The following is a 15,374-nucleotide window of genomic DNA, read 5'->3' on the forward strand; positions in this document are numbered from 1 at the left end:
ATCCCAAAAGGTTCCCTCCTCAATACCCATCACCCACCCTGCCCTCCCTCCCACCCCCCATCAACCCTCAGTTTGTTCTCAGTTTTTAACAGTCTCTTATGCTTTGGCTCTCTCCCACTCTAACCTCTTTTTTTTTTTTTCCCTTCCCCTCCCCCATGGGTTTCTGTTATGTTTCTCAGGATCCCCATAAGAGTGAAACCATATGGTATCTGTCTTTCTCTGTATGGCTTATTTCACTTAGCATCACACTCTCCAGTTCCATCCATGTTGCTACAAAAGGCCATATTTCATTTTTTCTCATTGCCACGTAGTATTCCATTGTGTATATAAACCACAATTTCTTTATCCATTCATCAGTTGATGGACATTTAGGCTCTTTCCATAATTTGGCTATTGTTGAGAGTGCCGCTATAAACATTGGGGTACAGGTGCCCCTATGCATCAGTACTCCTGTATCCCTTGGATAAATTCCTAGCAGTGCTATTGCTGGGTCATAGGGTAGGTCTATTTTTAATTTTCTGAGGAACCTCCACACTGCTTTCCAGAGCGGTTGCACCAATTTGCATTCCCACCAACAGTGCAAGAGGGTTCCTGTTTCTCCACATCCTCTCCAGCATCTATAGTCTCCTGATTTCTTCATTTTGGCCACTCTGACTGGCGTGAGGTGGTATCTGAGTGTGGTTTTGATTTGTATTTCCCTGATAAGGAGCGACGTTGAACATCTTTTCATGTGCCTGTTGGCCATCCGGATGTCTTCTTTAGAGAAGTGTCTATTCATGTTTTCTGCCCATTTCTTCACTGGGTTATTTGTTTTTCGGGTGTGGAGTTTGATGAGCTCTTTATAGATTTTGGATACTAGCCCTTTGTCCGATGTGTCATTTGCAAATATCTTTTCCCATTCCGTTGGTTGCCTTTTAGTTTTGTTGGTTGTTTCCTTTGCTGTGCAGAAGCTTTTTATCTTCATAAGGTCCCAGTAATTCACTTTTGCTTTTAATTCCCTTGCCTTTGGGGATGTGCCGAGTAAGAGATTGCTACGGCTGAGGTCAGAGAGGTCTTTTCCTGCTTTCTCCTCTAAGGTTTTGATGGTTTCCTGTCTCACATTCAGGTCCTTTATCCATTTTGAGTTTATTTTTGTGAATGGTGTGAGAAAGTGGTCTAGTTTCAACCTTCTGCATGTTGCTGTCCAGTTCTCCCAGCACCATTTGTTAAAGAGACTGTCTTTTTTCCATTGGATGTTCTTTCCTGCTTTGTCAAAGATGAGTTGGCCATACGTTTGTGGGTCTAGTTCTGGGGTTTCTATTCTATTCCATTGGTCTATGTGTCTGTTTTTATGCCAATACCATGCTGTCTTGATGATGACAGCTTTGTAGTAGAGGCTAAAGTCTGGGATTGTGATGCCTCCTGCTTTGGTCTTCTTCAAAATTACTTTGGCTATTCGGGGCCTTTTGTGGTTCCATATGAATTTTAGGATTGCTTGTTCTAGTTTCGAGAAGAATGCTGGTGCAATTTTGATTGGGATCCTTTTGTTATTTTATATTTCAATAAGAATAGAGGTATAAACAAACAATAAAAAGTCCCCACAAGCTAGAGAATTCTTTGTGCCTCCCCTTCTCCTCCCCCCACTCCACGCCCACCACCGCTCCGGACTGCGCCTGTCTCTTTAAGAACCCGAGCCTCCGCCTCGCAGGGGCGGGGCTAGGAGCCGGCTCTGGAGGCCGCGGCTGCCCAGTCTCAGAAGCAACGCTTCGGTCTCTTTAAGGAGGCGGGGCTCTGCCCGGAGGAGGTGGAGAAGTTCCGCCCCCCGGATCTCCGGCTTCCGGCAACTCGGCTGGACCTGAACCTGCCTGGTACTACTGAGGTTGGAGTCTCCCCCCGACCAGCTGGACGCCGAGCCCCTCGAGGTGAGGCGGCCGGGACTGCGGGGAGAGCCCGGGACGCGAGAGGCCCGCTGTCTCCTGCCCGCCGGGCCGCTTCGGCCCAGATCCTCCCCCTACAACCCTGCCTTTGCTTTTTGGGCAGCCCTTGCCCAGGCCTGCCGGGGCTTAGGGTATCCCAGGCTGCAGGGTCACTGTCACTCCAACGCCTACTAATTGCTCGGCTGTGCACTAAGCGCCTTACACTCACTGTCTCATTTAATGCCCCCCCAGCACCGTGCGAGTAGGTACCATTATGAACCCATTTTACAGATGAGAAAACTGAGGCCCCGAGGAGCCTGCAGTCATACAGCGAGGACAAGCAGAATCGGGAATCAAACCCAGGTCTGTTTGACCCCAGAGCCTGTGCCCTTAACCACTGGCTAGGCTGAACTGTCTTTGCTCTTGACTGCCCTCATAGCCACCTCTCAAACTCCAGCCTCCCCTTCCTCACCCTTACATTTCCAGGCTCTTAAACTCCCACAGAGTGAGTGAGATTGGATGGAACCTTTGGACTCCCTATGGTTAGTTTCTTTATATCTGTTGCTAAGTGGTTATCTTTATACAGACCTGTCTCACCCTACCAAAGAAGGAGGCAAGGAAAATAGTACCATTTCTAATGCTGAAACAAGATTTGTTTGCGTATATTTTATTCTGGTATCTTATGAAGTTTATTTATTTTTCCTTTTTAGACCCCTGCAAAATTTCTTCTTAATAATTGGGAGAAGACCCGCTGGCTGGATGGCAGCTGTAGGTGATTTGCAGTTTGAAGGTACATCCGTTGGGGGCCCACCTTTTATGATCAGTGTTTCCACAGTCACAGCAATGGGTTCTCATTGATATACTGGCATATATATTTATGAAGATTATTTCAAGCATCTTGGTACAAGTATGTTGGGCACATCCAGGTTTTTCTGTTTGTCCACATCAGTTGTTCTTTTTTGCTGAATAGCCCTTCAGATTGGTAACGTCATTTTTTTAAAGATGTTTTTTAAGTTTATTTATTTATTTTTGAGAGAGAGAAAGAGAGAGAGAGAGAGAGAGAACACAAGCAGGGGAGGGGCAGAGAGAGAGAGGGAGACACAGAATCTGAAGCAGGCTCCAGGCTCTGAGTTGTCAGCACAGCCCAGTGTGGGGCTTGAACCCACTAACCATGAGATCATGACCTAAGCCGAAGTCCAACACTTAACTGACTGAGCCACCCCAGGTGTCCCCAGATTGGTAACATCATTAATTTAATACTGTGATTACAAAATAGCTATAGAGTTACTGCCTTAGTTCAACAAATATTTACTGAACATCTACTTTGTGCTTAGAACTTACTAGATGCAGGAGATAAAAAGATAAAGGAGGAGTTTTTTCCTCTGCTGGAGTAGATAAAAGTGTAAAAAGCTAATTATGATGAAATGTGATCAGGTCATTCCTTCACTGGATCAATAAGTATCTCATGAATGTGACTATGAGCCAGGCAGTTGTTCCAGTTATCAGGGACAGAGGAGTGACAGTTCACTCCCTAATGTAGCTTTCAGTCTGATGAGGGAGACATTAATTTGATAAATGATCACTTACATATATATCCACAGACTATGAAAATGTTGGAGGAACAGTTCATCACTCACAACCTAGAACCTAACCTAGACTAGAGACTGACGAATGCTTATTTGTCTTAAAAACACTTGCACAGCACTTACTATACGTCAGGCCCTAGTTTACATGCTTTCCAAATATTAGCTCGTCTAATCTTCATGTTAACTTTATGAAATATTTATTCTCCCTGTTTTACCAGTGAGGAAACCGAGGCAGAGAAAAATGAAGTAATTTGCCAAAGGCCACATAACAAGTGGTAAAGCAGGGTTTGAACCCAGGCAGCCTGGCTTCACAGCCAGTGCTATCTCACTGCTATCTGAGGAAGAGAGGAGATGTTTAAAGAGAAACCACCTCCTCAGCAAATACTGTCAACTCCATCTTCAACGTACATTCAGCATCTGACCACCTCTCCTCACTACTACCTCTCCCTCACCATGCTCAAGGTCACCATCACCTCTCATATGAATTATAGCCCTTACCTTCCTTCTAGTCTTCCTGCTTCCTCCGTTGCCCCCTTACAGTCTGTATTTTGCAACGAGTGGTCCTTTAAAACTAAGTCAGATCATGTCATTCTTTCAGAACCTTCCGATGGCTCCCATCTCACTAGGTATGAAAGCCAGAGCCTTTTCTGTGTTTGGAGGCCGTACATGATCCTGCCTTCCACTCCCTCTGATCTCTCCTGCTACTCTTGTGCTTTCTCTCTCTGCCCTACCCACATGGGCCTGTCACTGTCCCTCCTAGACACCAAGTACACTCACAGCTTAGGGCTTTTGTGCTATCTATTTGGGAATTTTTTCTCCAGATAGCCACATAGCTTGCTCCCTCACTCTGTTCAAATCTCACTTCGTTCTAGAGGCCCTCTTTGGCCATCCTTTCTGAGTACAGTGTAGGAAAGTACAATGTCAAGAACAGCATATGCAAAGTACCCAAGGGGGGAGAAAGTTTGTTTGACTTTTTTCCCAGGTAATTGAAGGAGGGCTAATGTGCAGAGCACAGATGGTTCGGGGTTGGGGAGGGAGATGAACACAAGGTGAGGTTAGAGAGGAGGCAGGTGCCAAATCACAGAGGACTTTGTAGACCTTGTTAAGGACTTTGCTCTTTAGAACAGAATGTAGGATGCCGTGGGGGTCATGGAAGGCTTTCCTGCGGAAGATGGGAGTTCAGGTGAGAAAATTGAGATTGGGGCTCGTCCGGTGGAAGACCTTGTATCAGGAAAGGATCAGAGGCCACACATAGCATAGGATATGCCAGCATGTAAAAGTAGAGAAGATGATGGTGGAAATGAAGAACATGCCAGTCTTGTCCTCAGGGAGCTGTGATGGACACCGGTAACTCATATGGAGCAGAATGTGTGGTCAAGTGATCCTGTGAGAGGTACACACATGCTGCGTTCCAATCAAACCATGCTACCTGCCGTTTCTCAGATAGGGGACACATCTTCCATCTTCTGGTTTTTGCCCATCCCATGCCCTTTGTGCGCGATGCCATCCCCACTACATCTGACCATCCTTCTCATGTGGCATCTTCAAGAAGCCTTTCCTAAGCCTGTCAAATAGACAAGTTATCATCCTCCTTTGAACATCTTTGGCCTTTGTACTTCTTTTTTTTTTTAATGCTTATTTATTTTTTAGAGAGAGTAAGACAGAGCGTGAGCAGGGGAAGGGCAGAGAGAGAGGGAGACACAGAATCTGAAGCAGGCTCCAGGCTCCAAGCTGTCAGCACAGAGCCTGACGGGGCTTGAACTCACGAACCACGAGATGATGACCTGAGCCGAAGTCAGACATTCAACTGACTGAGCCATCCAGGTGCCCCTGGCCATTGTACTTCTAAAGTGATCCCCTGTTCCTCCTTCTGGTATGCCCTTCTGCCTGCTGAACTACTGCTTTTTAAATACGAGACTTGGGCCATCTGGGTGGCTCATTCGGTTAAGTGTCTGACTTCAGCTCAGGTCATGATCTCGCGGTCTGTGAGTTCGAGCCCCCCGTCAAGCTCTGTGCTGACAGCTTGGATTCTGGAGCCTGCTTCGGATTCTGTGTCCCCCTCTCTGCCCCTCCCCCACTCACACTCTGTCTCTCTCTCAAAAAATGAATAAACATTAAAAAAAAATTTTAAATATGAGAAAAGTGTATCTTCCTCTGTCTGATTCCCTCAGTTGTGATCATCTTTTTAAATATATATATTAAATATATGTATATATGTATATATTAACGTTTATTCATTTTTGAGAGACAGAGCGCAAGAAGGGGTGGGGCAGAGAGAGAAGGAGGCACAGAATCCAAAGCAGACTCCAGGCTCTGAGCTGTCAGCACAGAGCCCTACACGGGGCTCAAACTCATGAACTGTGAGATCATGACCTGAGCTGAAGTTAGACACTTAACTGACTGAGCCCCCCGGGCTCCCCGTGATCATCTTTTTAAATGTTAATGTCCTGTTCCATCAATAAATGATAGCTATGACAATATTTATTATTATATCATATCATCCTCAAAATCTCTCCGTAAGATAGGTGTTACCTATGTTTTATTTATTTTTATTTTTAAAATGTATTTATTTTTGAAAGAGAGAGAGAGCGCAAGTGAGGGAGGGACAGCAAGAGAGGGAGAGAGAGAGAATTGCAAGCAGGCTCCACACTGCCTGCCCAGAGCCTGATATGGGCTTGAGCTCACGAACGGTGAGATCATGACGTGAGCCAAAATCAAGAGTTGGATACTTAACCGACTGAGCCACCCAGGTGCCCCAATTACCTACATTTTAGAAACAGAGACTCAGAGATACAGTGTTATTTGCCCAAGGTCATAGAGCATTAGTCTTAACTAACCCTTTGACCTGGTAATTGCACTGATAGGTGTTCAGAGATAATAACTCAAAAGCTTTTTCTTTGCAGACACTCCTTACAAGTGTTATTTTTATAATGAAAAGTTGGAAACACCATAAACATCCAACTTACAGTCTCTCTCTCCTACTCCCTCCACCTCCCAGCTGATGGAATATTACATAGTTATGAAAATGGTTATTATAAAGACTGATATAAAATGAAAAAATCATTTTTCTATAATCTCCAGTTGACAGAGCAGGATACAAAATTGTATAGTATCACATCAGTACTTGGCACATTGTAGGCATGCAGTAAATATATGTTCAGTGAATGAATGATCATCACTGGCATGAATCTTAGAGAGTTACTATATGGAGAAAAGGAAACATATCAAAAATTAGTAGTGTTTGCCTTGATGTGGTAGGACTAAGAGTGATTTTTTTTTAATTTTTTTTTTTTAACGTTTATTTATTTTTGAGACAGAGAGAGACAGAGCATGAATGGGGGAGGGTCAGAGAGAGAGGGAGACACAGAATCTGAAACAGGCTCCAGGCTCCGAGCCGTCAGCACAGAGCCCGACGTGGGGCTTGAACTCACGAACTGCGAGATCACGACCTGAGCCGAAGTCGGACGCTTAACCGACTGAGCCACCCAGGCGCCCCAGAGTGATTTTTATTCTATGCTTTCTACTTTCATTTTCGACCCTATATTCCCTATAGTGATTACGTTGGACTTCTTGGAAAAAATAACTTCCATTAAAATTTTTTGAACTTGAATCAAAGAAGACAGGTATAGATTGGGTACTTGCTGTGGGCCAGCCACTCTGCTAAGGACTTTACTTAGGTTACATTCCTGACTTTCCCCCAATTCTCTAAAGTAGATGTTATTCTCGCCATTGTGTAGATGAGAATACTGAGGCATACAGAGGTTGAGTTACTTACTCAGGCTCTTATAGTTAGTAAGTAGGTGAGCCAGGACTAAAATCCAGGTCTGACTCCAAATTCTATTGTCTTTGTAACCCCTTTTCTAAGTCAGCCTCATGTCTAGATGAGGTTTTTTTAGAGCCTTTTGCCATTTATATCAAATACGGTCTATAGCAAAGCTGGGGTTGAAACAGCTTGTCTTTAGATTAAAAGTATGGCATTTCCAATGTGTGTGAGGTCTTTGATGCCCTTGTGCCCTAATTGCTTTCAGAATTTGGTAACACGGCCGCTACTGCAGCAGAAAACCCAGGTGCCACTACGATAAGTATCGAGGGTCCTGGTGAAAGCCCGACGCATCAAGCAGGACTCCCAAGAGGCTCCGGGGGAGAAGAGGATGATGAGTTGCTGGGAAACGATGACTCTGACAAAACTGAGGTTCGAACTTGTCTTTGATTTGTCCTTTTAATTTTTTTAAAAGCTTCTTCATGCATTTATTCACTGTCTCCCTCCCATGTGCCACGTAGAGTGCCAGGCAGTGGCAGCCCAAAGGTGGATCACACATGGCCTCTGCCTCGGGGGGAGACAGACAGGCACGCAGGCCATTGTTACCCACAGGGAGCGTGCTGGTGGAGGGGACACCGGGGTTGTGGGGGCAGAGCGGGGGCTTTGTGCAGGTAGTAACACTTGAACTGAGTCCTGGCACAAGGGTAGGAGGTGGCCAAGGGAAGAAGGCAGGGAAGGGTGATCTAGGCAAAGGGAACCGTTTCAGCAAAGCCAAAGCGGCACGAAAGAACGTGGCACACACAGCATGTTTCCCATCTTCACGTACATTAGAGCAAAATACAGGTGAAGACAGGAGGTGAGACTACACGGCTCGGCAAGGACTCAACCAAATGAGTAGGAATTGTGCTCTGAAAGCTATCAGGAGCTACTGAAAGATTTTAGATGATATTTAGCCAGAGAGTTTAAAGATAAAGGTATGGTGGCCCTGTGGGGTAGAAACTGAAAGGAGCGGAGGCCAGTGGGAGACCGTGGCAGTGGTCTAGGCTAGAAGCCCGAACCACAGCCGGACACAGGTGGTTAGGGGGTGGGCTCAGTTGGGCTTTGTGGAGAAGGGGTGAGGGATAGAGAGCAAAGATTTTATCGAGACTTCTAGGTTTCTGCATCTGGTTGGACAGTGAATAGCAGGTGGCTGTTTTTGGTCACAAAGATTTATCTCTATGTGCACTGGAAGTGTGTTCCAGCAAAATAGTATTTCTATCCATATTTTATAAATGCAGTCATGACTGTGATGCCCTAGGGGAGCACCCAGTTTACAGCATTGAGTTCACAGGCTCATTAAGTAGCAGAGCTCTAGGGTGCCAGGTGATCTTTCTGGAACTCCATGAGCTATCACAATAAGTACCGAAGCTTGTGCTAAATTAAATACCCATATATGCTAGACACTGTGGTGAGAGCTTAGACTAGGAGCCTAACTTTGAATCCTGGCCCAGCCAGTAGTAACAGCTATGTGGTCTTGAGTAAGGTACTTGAACTTCCCTAAGACCGGGTTTCCTCATCTGAAATATAAGAAAATAATGCGTTGACTATCGCCATCATTATCAGTACAATAGCTAATGTTTATTCCATGTTTCATAGCTGCCAGACACCATTTAAAGTTCCTTACTTGGATCATCTCATTTAACCCTCAAAACAACTCTGTATACCAGGAACTATTCTTATCCTCATTTTACAAAGGAGAAATGTGAGGCGCAAAGTTTAAATAAGCTGCCCTGGAACACACAATTAGTTAGCGTGCTCCAGAGCGCTAGAACCAATAGGATGTGTATATATAGAGAAAGAGGTTTATTTTTAAAAATTGGTTCACGTGATTGTGGATGCTTGGCAAGTCCAAATCTGCTGGAAGTGGCTGGCAGACTGAGACCCAGGAAGGAATTGGAGTTTGAGGCCAAAGGCATTCTGCTGTAGATCCAGGAAGAGCTGGTGTTGCAGATGAAGGCCAAAGGCAGTCTGCTGGAGCAGTCCCTCTTGCTCAGGGAGGTCGGCCTTTTGTTCTATTTGGGCCCTCACCTGATTGGCTGTGGCCCAGCCACATTATGGAGGGCAATCTGCTTTACTCAGAAAGCCACAAATTAAAAAAAAAAATTTCTTAACGTGTATTTATTTTTGAGAGTCAGAGAGAGATTGAACACCAGCAGGGGAGGGGCAGAGAGAGAGAGAGGGAGACACAGAATCCGAGGCAGGCTCCAGGCTCTGGGCTGTCAGCACAGAGCCCAACATGGGGCTCGAACCCACAAACCATGAGATAATAATCTGAGCCGAAGTTGGACCCTTAACCGACGGTGCCACCCAGGTGCCCCGAAAGCCCACCAATTTAAATGTTAAAGCTTATCCAAAAACACCCTCACAGAAACATCCAGAATAATGTTTGACCTAGATAAGTTGACACACGAAATTAACCATCACACTGAGCAACAGCGGGTGTCAAAAGTTTGAGAAATGTATGAGGGGGGAGAAAAATCTTAAAATTGACAACATTCTATCCATCATCTTAATTTGTCTGGGAATTGGGAAGAAGTTACCAATATTCTATGATAGGCACTGAATCCCTTGTCCTAGCTTATAGAACATGGGTCTCTGGAGTTCAGTACCTTCTAATGCTAGAGTTCGAAAGAACCTTCAGTCTCCTGTGTGTCACCTTCCCTCCCAAGATACTAATGCTGTCTGTGGTAGGTGGGAAAGACAGCACTTGGATACCCCTTTCTGGAGGCTATTTGTTACCGTGTAAAGCAGCATTGCCACTATTAGACAACTTTAATTGTGGAGAAATTCTCCTTTCAATGAACAAAAAAAATCTGCCCCTTGTCCTGCAAAGCTCCAGCTAGTCCATCCGTACCTTTCGCTGTACGAATCCTCATGAAATATCTCAAGTGGCAGTCGTAGTTCCCGGCAAGGGGTCTTCGTTCTGTTGTCAAATAGCTGCGCTTTTGGGATAGATGAGCCCCGTGTGTGCTGCTCATAAATTGCAGTTTTGTGGGGGTTTTTTGTCAGAGGAGTATATTTTAAGTTTTCAGCATGTTAGAGTGAATCAGCGTATCAGATTTTTGAGAGTTGAGGTGGGGATAGTGGTAAGAATCTTGAGGAGGTAGGGGAGTAGATCTGACACTGACTGCCTTCTGTGTGTATATGTTTGTGTGTGTAAAAATGCGTATATATGTTATTGTACCTGATACATATTATATATAATCGATCTAATCCTTCCTATAATCCTATGAAGTGGATCTTGTTGGCTGTAATTTTTGGAGAACAAAGTCTGGTGATTTGACAAAGTCTCCCCCTGGTGGAGGGACCAGGAATTGAAACCTTTTGGTCTGACTTCAAAACACACGCTTGTTTTCTATCAGGCTGAGTTGGGCATGGCTGTTGTAAAGTTCATGAATGCAGAAGAGCTTGGTCTCTGATGCATCTTGATTTTCCATTAGATTAGCCCCCTGTCTGCATCGCTGATATAAGGACATTACTTCTGTGTTCATTATGTTTTATTTCACCTCTGACAGTTACTTGCTGGCCAGAAGAAAAGCTCTCCCTTCTGGACATTTGAATACTATCAAACATTCTTTGACGTAGACACTTACCAGGTTTGTAAACCCGTTTCACCTTTCCTTTTACACGTAGTGGAGACTGTGTCTTTTGTGGTTAAACAATCACATGATGTGAACGCTTTTATGACTGGATATGGTCTTATAAAAATTAAGGGTCATTCGCATTTGAAAATACTATCATCGTGAAAGCTATAAGAAATCTTCACGAAAGCTGTAAGAAATCTCCAGGAGACTTACTGCTATGTTGTTTTCCAGGTCTTTGACAGAATAAAGGGGTCCCTTTTGCCAATACCAGGAAAAAACTTTGTGAGGTTATATATCCGCAGCAATCCAGATCTTTACGGTATGTGTAGAGCTGTTTGGATTCTTTACCACGTACCAGTTGAATTCAGGTGCGTGTGAGCGTTGCCTGAAAGGTTGGAGAAGTGCACTGTTGGTGGGGCATGCAACATTTCACTCAACTCTTCTGGACGTCAGTGACAGCCTTTACAAACAATTTTGGGGAAAATGCAATTCTGTGTTATATGAATGCTGTGATTGCAAGTAATGGGCATGTCCTTTGAACGTCTTCAAATGACACTGCAAACCTGAGACGAATTAAGTTCACTTCGTCCAAAAGGAGATTGTTGATTTTAACTTGAGAGGATCTGAGGGTGGGGATCAGTGTGGAGGAGGTGCTCTCATACTTACTCATTGCTGTGCAGAGTCCCAGCTCTGCCCTCAGATGAGCTGGCTCCCCTGGGAATTCAGTCACAGCACTGGAAGTCTGTAAGAGGGATGGGCCAGGGGGTGACTGCCATTCCTGACCTCCATGCTGTCTGAGAAGAGGTCAGAGGCCCACCTGGTACTCCTGAAGGGAAAGGGCTCCTATAGCCGTGGCCTTCCGTGTTTGAAAGGAGAAGCGAGCCAGCAGTTCTGGGTGCTTCCTTTGTGCAGATGCACTACAAAAGACTGGACGCGGGCACGTGTAATTCTTGCAGCCCCCTTGGGGGTAGGTATTCTTCTCCCCCTTTCTCAAACGAGGAAGCTGACTCTCAGTGAGGCCCAGTGATCCTGAATAAGCGTTAGAGTATGCTCGATCCTGAATAAGCATTAGAATAATATGTTACATATTTTGTACATATGTTGATCATAAGAGGAGAAGGAATTCATGAGGATCTATTGTGTGCTGATGACTGCATACACTTTAATTCTTTCAACAAGACTCTATATTAAGTGCGGTTAGCCCTCTTTTCCTTGTGAGGAAACCAGGGCCGAGAGTTGTCAAACTGAAAAAGCAAGAGCCAGAACTAGTTTGATGTTACGTGAAGCCCATACTCTGTTTGCCTGGTGGTTTTAAGCTACAGAACCTTTTCATCAGCTAGCATGGAGGTCCAATAGTTGGAACCAGTGAAAGTGGAACCACTGTGGGGGAGGCTGGGGAGAGGGTTCCTTCTCTATAGCTCCTCTATCTGGCAGCACTGAAAGTTCCATCCAGATGTCGGCGGAATGCCCGGAGCGCCAGGGAGCGCCATGTGCAAAGCACTGCCTTGGCCCATGCCTCTCGTCTAAATGTTGCCAAGGCAGTTTCTCCTCCTCGCTCTCTTGTTTATTCTTCTAGCCTGAGATCTTGAGAGACAGGCTATGTGTCTGAGTGATTTATGTCATCAGTGCCTGGTGGAGGCCTGGCACAGAGTAAGCATGCAAACAGTTTTTGAGCACCTTATTTCATGCTACAGGCTGAGGATGCAAAGATAAAGTCAGTCTCCACTGCCAGGAAGAAAGAAATGGTAGAACTAACATGTGCCGAATGCCTCACAAGTGCCAAGAGCTCAGCACTGTGTCACTGTTTTATAGTTTTATATCCCACACCCCGTGGTAGGCTTACCTCACAAAAGAGAAAATGGAAGTTTGGGGAGGATAGCTTGCCCATAGTCACAGAGTTAGCATAGAAAATGACACTAGCAAATGTACGTAGTGCTTATTATGTGGCCCCGTTATCGGGGAAGAACCTATATTAACTCACTTAATCCTCATAACAACCCGAACTTTATGAGGTAGTTACTATTATTATCCCCGTTGTATGAATAAGGACACCGAGTTACTCAGATGTAATGCATTGTGCCTAAGATCGTATAGCTGAGCACAGTTTTCAAATCAGCACCATAGCTCATAATCCATATTCTTTATTACTCTGTTACGCTGCCTCTCCTGATAAAACCAGGATTTGAACCCAAAGTTTGCTTCTTTCCACAACACTGTTAGCCTCGTGAGCTCACAGACATGGTTAAAGAAAGAAAAGAGGTACTGTATAGGTAAAGTGATAGTAGAGAGGGCTGGGCCCTGTGGGGGAGATTGGAGGAAGGTGGTCGGGGAAAAGATGACAGAAGTGCCAGTCTGCAGAATCCGAGGGTGAGACTGATGAATTTGATTGCATTTAAACTAAAATACAAAAATTACTGGGGGAGCCTGAGTGATTCAGTTGGTTAAGTGTCTGACTCTTGATTTTAGCTCAGGTCACGATCTTATGATTTGTGGAATCGAGCCCTGCTTCAGGCTCTGCACTGACAGTGTGGAGAGAGAATCTTCCTTGGGATTCTCTGTCTCCCTCTCTCTTTGCGCCTCTCCCGCTGGTGGGCACGTTCTCTCTTTCTGTCTCTCTCAAAATAAATAAATAAACTTTTTTTTAACTACAAATTTTTTTAATGTTTATTTATTTATGAGGGAGAGAGAGACATAGAGTGAGAGGGGAAGGGCAGAGAGAGAAGGAGACACAGAATTCGAAGCAGGCTTCAAGCTCTGAGCTGTCAGCACAGAGCCCGACGTGGAGCTCGAACTCACGGACCGTGAGATCATGACCTGAGCCGAAGTCAGACGCTTAACTGACTGAGCCACTCACGCACCCCCTAAATAAATAAACTTTAAAAAAAAGGAAAAAAAATTTGCTATACCACAAAATAAACATAAGCAAAGTAAATAAATAAGTAAATAAACTACAGACCGGAGATAATATTTGCAATTCTCATTAGCAACAAAGGATGAAAAGCAAGAATATCTTTAGAACTCCTATCATGTATAAGAATAAAACCAGTTATAAGTTTTAGAGGAAAATGAGCAATTCACAGAAAAGGAAACCCAAATGGCTAGCAAATATATGAAAAGATACTTAGCCCCACCTGTAGTCAAGGAAATAAAAACAAGAGATTATATTATGCTCATTTTAGCAAACATACAAATTGACTTGTCTTCATTCGTTCATTCAATTAATTCAACAAGTATTGAGCACTAAACTATTGCAGGCATTGGAGATATAGCAGTGAGAAAAACAAAAATCCTTGCTCTGAGGCAGTTTAGAATCTCCTGAGCTTTATGATAAGTAAAATAAGTCAGATATATAGTATGCTAATGATAAATGCCAAGGTGAAAATTTTAAAGGACAGGAAATACTTGTGTAGGTGGGTGAATTTGAAATTTAAAAAAATTTTAAGAGGTGAATTTTGAGTAAAGGCCTGGAGGAATTGGGAGCAATTCATGTAGATATCTAAGGGGAAGGCATCTGAAGCAGTGAGCACAGCAAACACAAAGGCCCTGAGGCAGGAATTTGCTTGGTGTGCTCAGAGAACGGCAGAGACTAGTGTGACTGGGCCAGAGGGAAGAAGGGAACCTAGGAGATGAGGTCGGAGAGACAACATGGAGGGGTAAGTTGTGTAGCATCTTGGTCACAGTGAGGACTTCAGCTTTTACTTCAGTGAGAAGCCATTGGAGGGTTTGAGCAGAGGAATGACATACCCTTAAGTCAGATTTTCAGAAACATTGATACCAAGAGTTGTCAAGATTGTGCAGCAATGGGAACTAATATGTGTCTAGTGGGTATGTAAGTGGTGCCTGAATGGGAGCCATTTGAAGATTCTCGTGCCCTACAAATTGGCAGTTGCTATGTATGATCTAAGAGAAACACACAAATATAAAAGAAGACATAGAATATTATTCATTGTAGCAACAGTGCTTGTAATAGCAAATATTTGGAAACAAAATATTCATCAGCAGGTGAAGAAATAAGTAAATTGTGGTGTATTCATACACAGAATGCTGTAGTTTTTAAGAATGAATGAGATCTATGAGCATTGATGTGGCTGTCAGAACAAGGATAAATGAAGAAAGGCACGTTTTTGAAGGATGTGAGTAGTATGACCCCATTAGAAGGATTTGAAAAAGTAGCATGACGGGTACACCAGTGTGTGTTGTATCATTCTTTGTACTTTTCTGTATGTTAGAAATATTTTATAATATAACAATGCATGATACAAACTAAATTAAGACTCCTTCCCACCCCACCCCATAAGAGTAGAAATTGGCAGGAAAGAGGGAAAGAGAAGGTGTATAAAGCAACCTGGCAGGCCCTGGGATGAGTAGGTGGTTGTGTGTCTCTGGAATCTGAGCTTCCTGTTTGCCTTTGGGCACAGGACTCAGCGACTGCATCTGTTGTGTGTCACTGTATCCCTTGCACCTGGCCCAGGGTCTAGAGAACAGTGGGTTCTTACAAATAACCTGCACT

At 44.3% G+C, this 15,374-nt stretch overlaps 1 protein-coding gene across 3 annotated transcripts in view; it reads left to right on the forward strand.

The window, feature by feature from the left end:
• Positions 1 to 1,765: 1,765 nt before the first annotated feature.
• YIPF1 (Yip1 domain family member 1) overlaps positions 1,766 to 15,374 on the forward strand; it is a 37,048-nt gene continuing 23,439 nt past the window's right edge. Inside the window, exons 1-6 of one of the 3 annotated variants that reach the window (XM_049617147.1) lie at positions 1,766 to 1,901; positions 2,187 to 2,258; positions 2,606 to 2,685; positions 7,510 to 7,673; positions 10,796 to 10,876; positions 11,096 to 11,183. In XM_049617147.1, the coding sequence (XP_049473104.1) occupies positions 2,655 to 2,685; positions 7,510 to 7,673; positions 10,796 to 10,876; positions 11,096 to 11,183 (364 nt within the window). In that variant the 5' untranslated portion in view covers positions 1,766 to 1,901; positions 2,187 to 2,258; positions 2,606 to 2,654. The remainder of the gene's footprint in view (positions 1,902 to 2,186; positions 2,259 to 2,605; positions 2,686 to 7,509; positions 7,674 to 10,795; positions 10,877 to 11,095; positions 11,184 to 15,374) is intronic. The other 2 variants (XM_049617146.1, XM_049617148.1) reach the window with 2 other exon arrangements.

Source organism: Panthera uncia, assembly GCF_023721935.1.
Source record: "Panthera uncia isolate 11264 chromosome C1 unlocalized genomic scaffold, Puncia_PCG_1.0 HiC_scaffold_4, whole genome shotgun sequence".
Taxonomy (NCBI): Eukaryota; Metazoa; Chordata; class Mammalia; order Carnivora; family Felidae; genus Panthera; species Panthera uncia.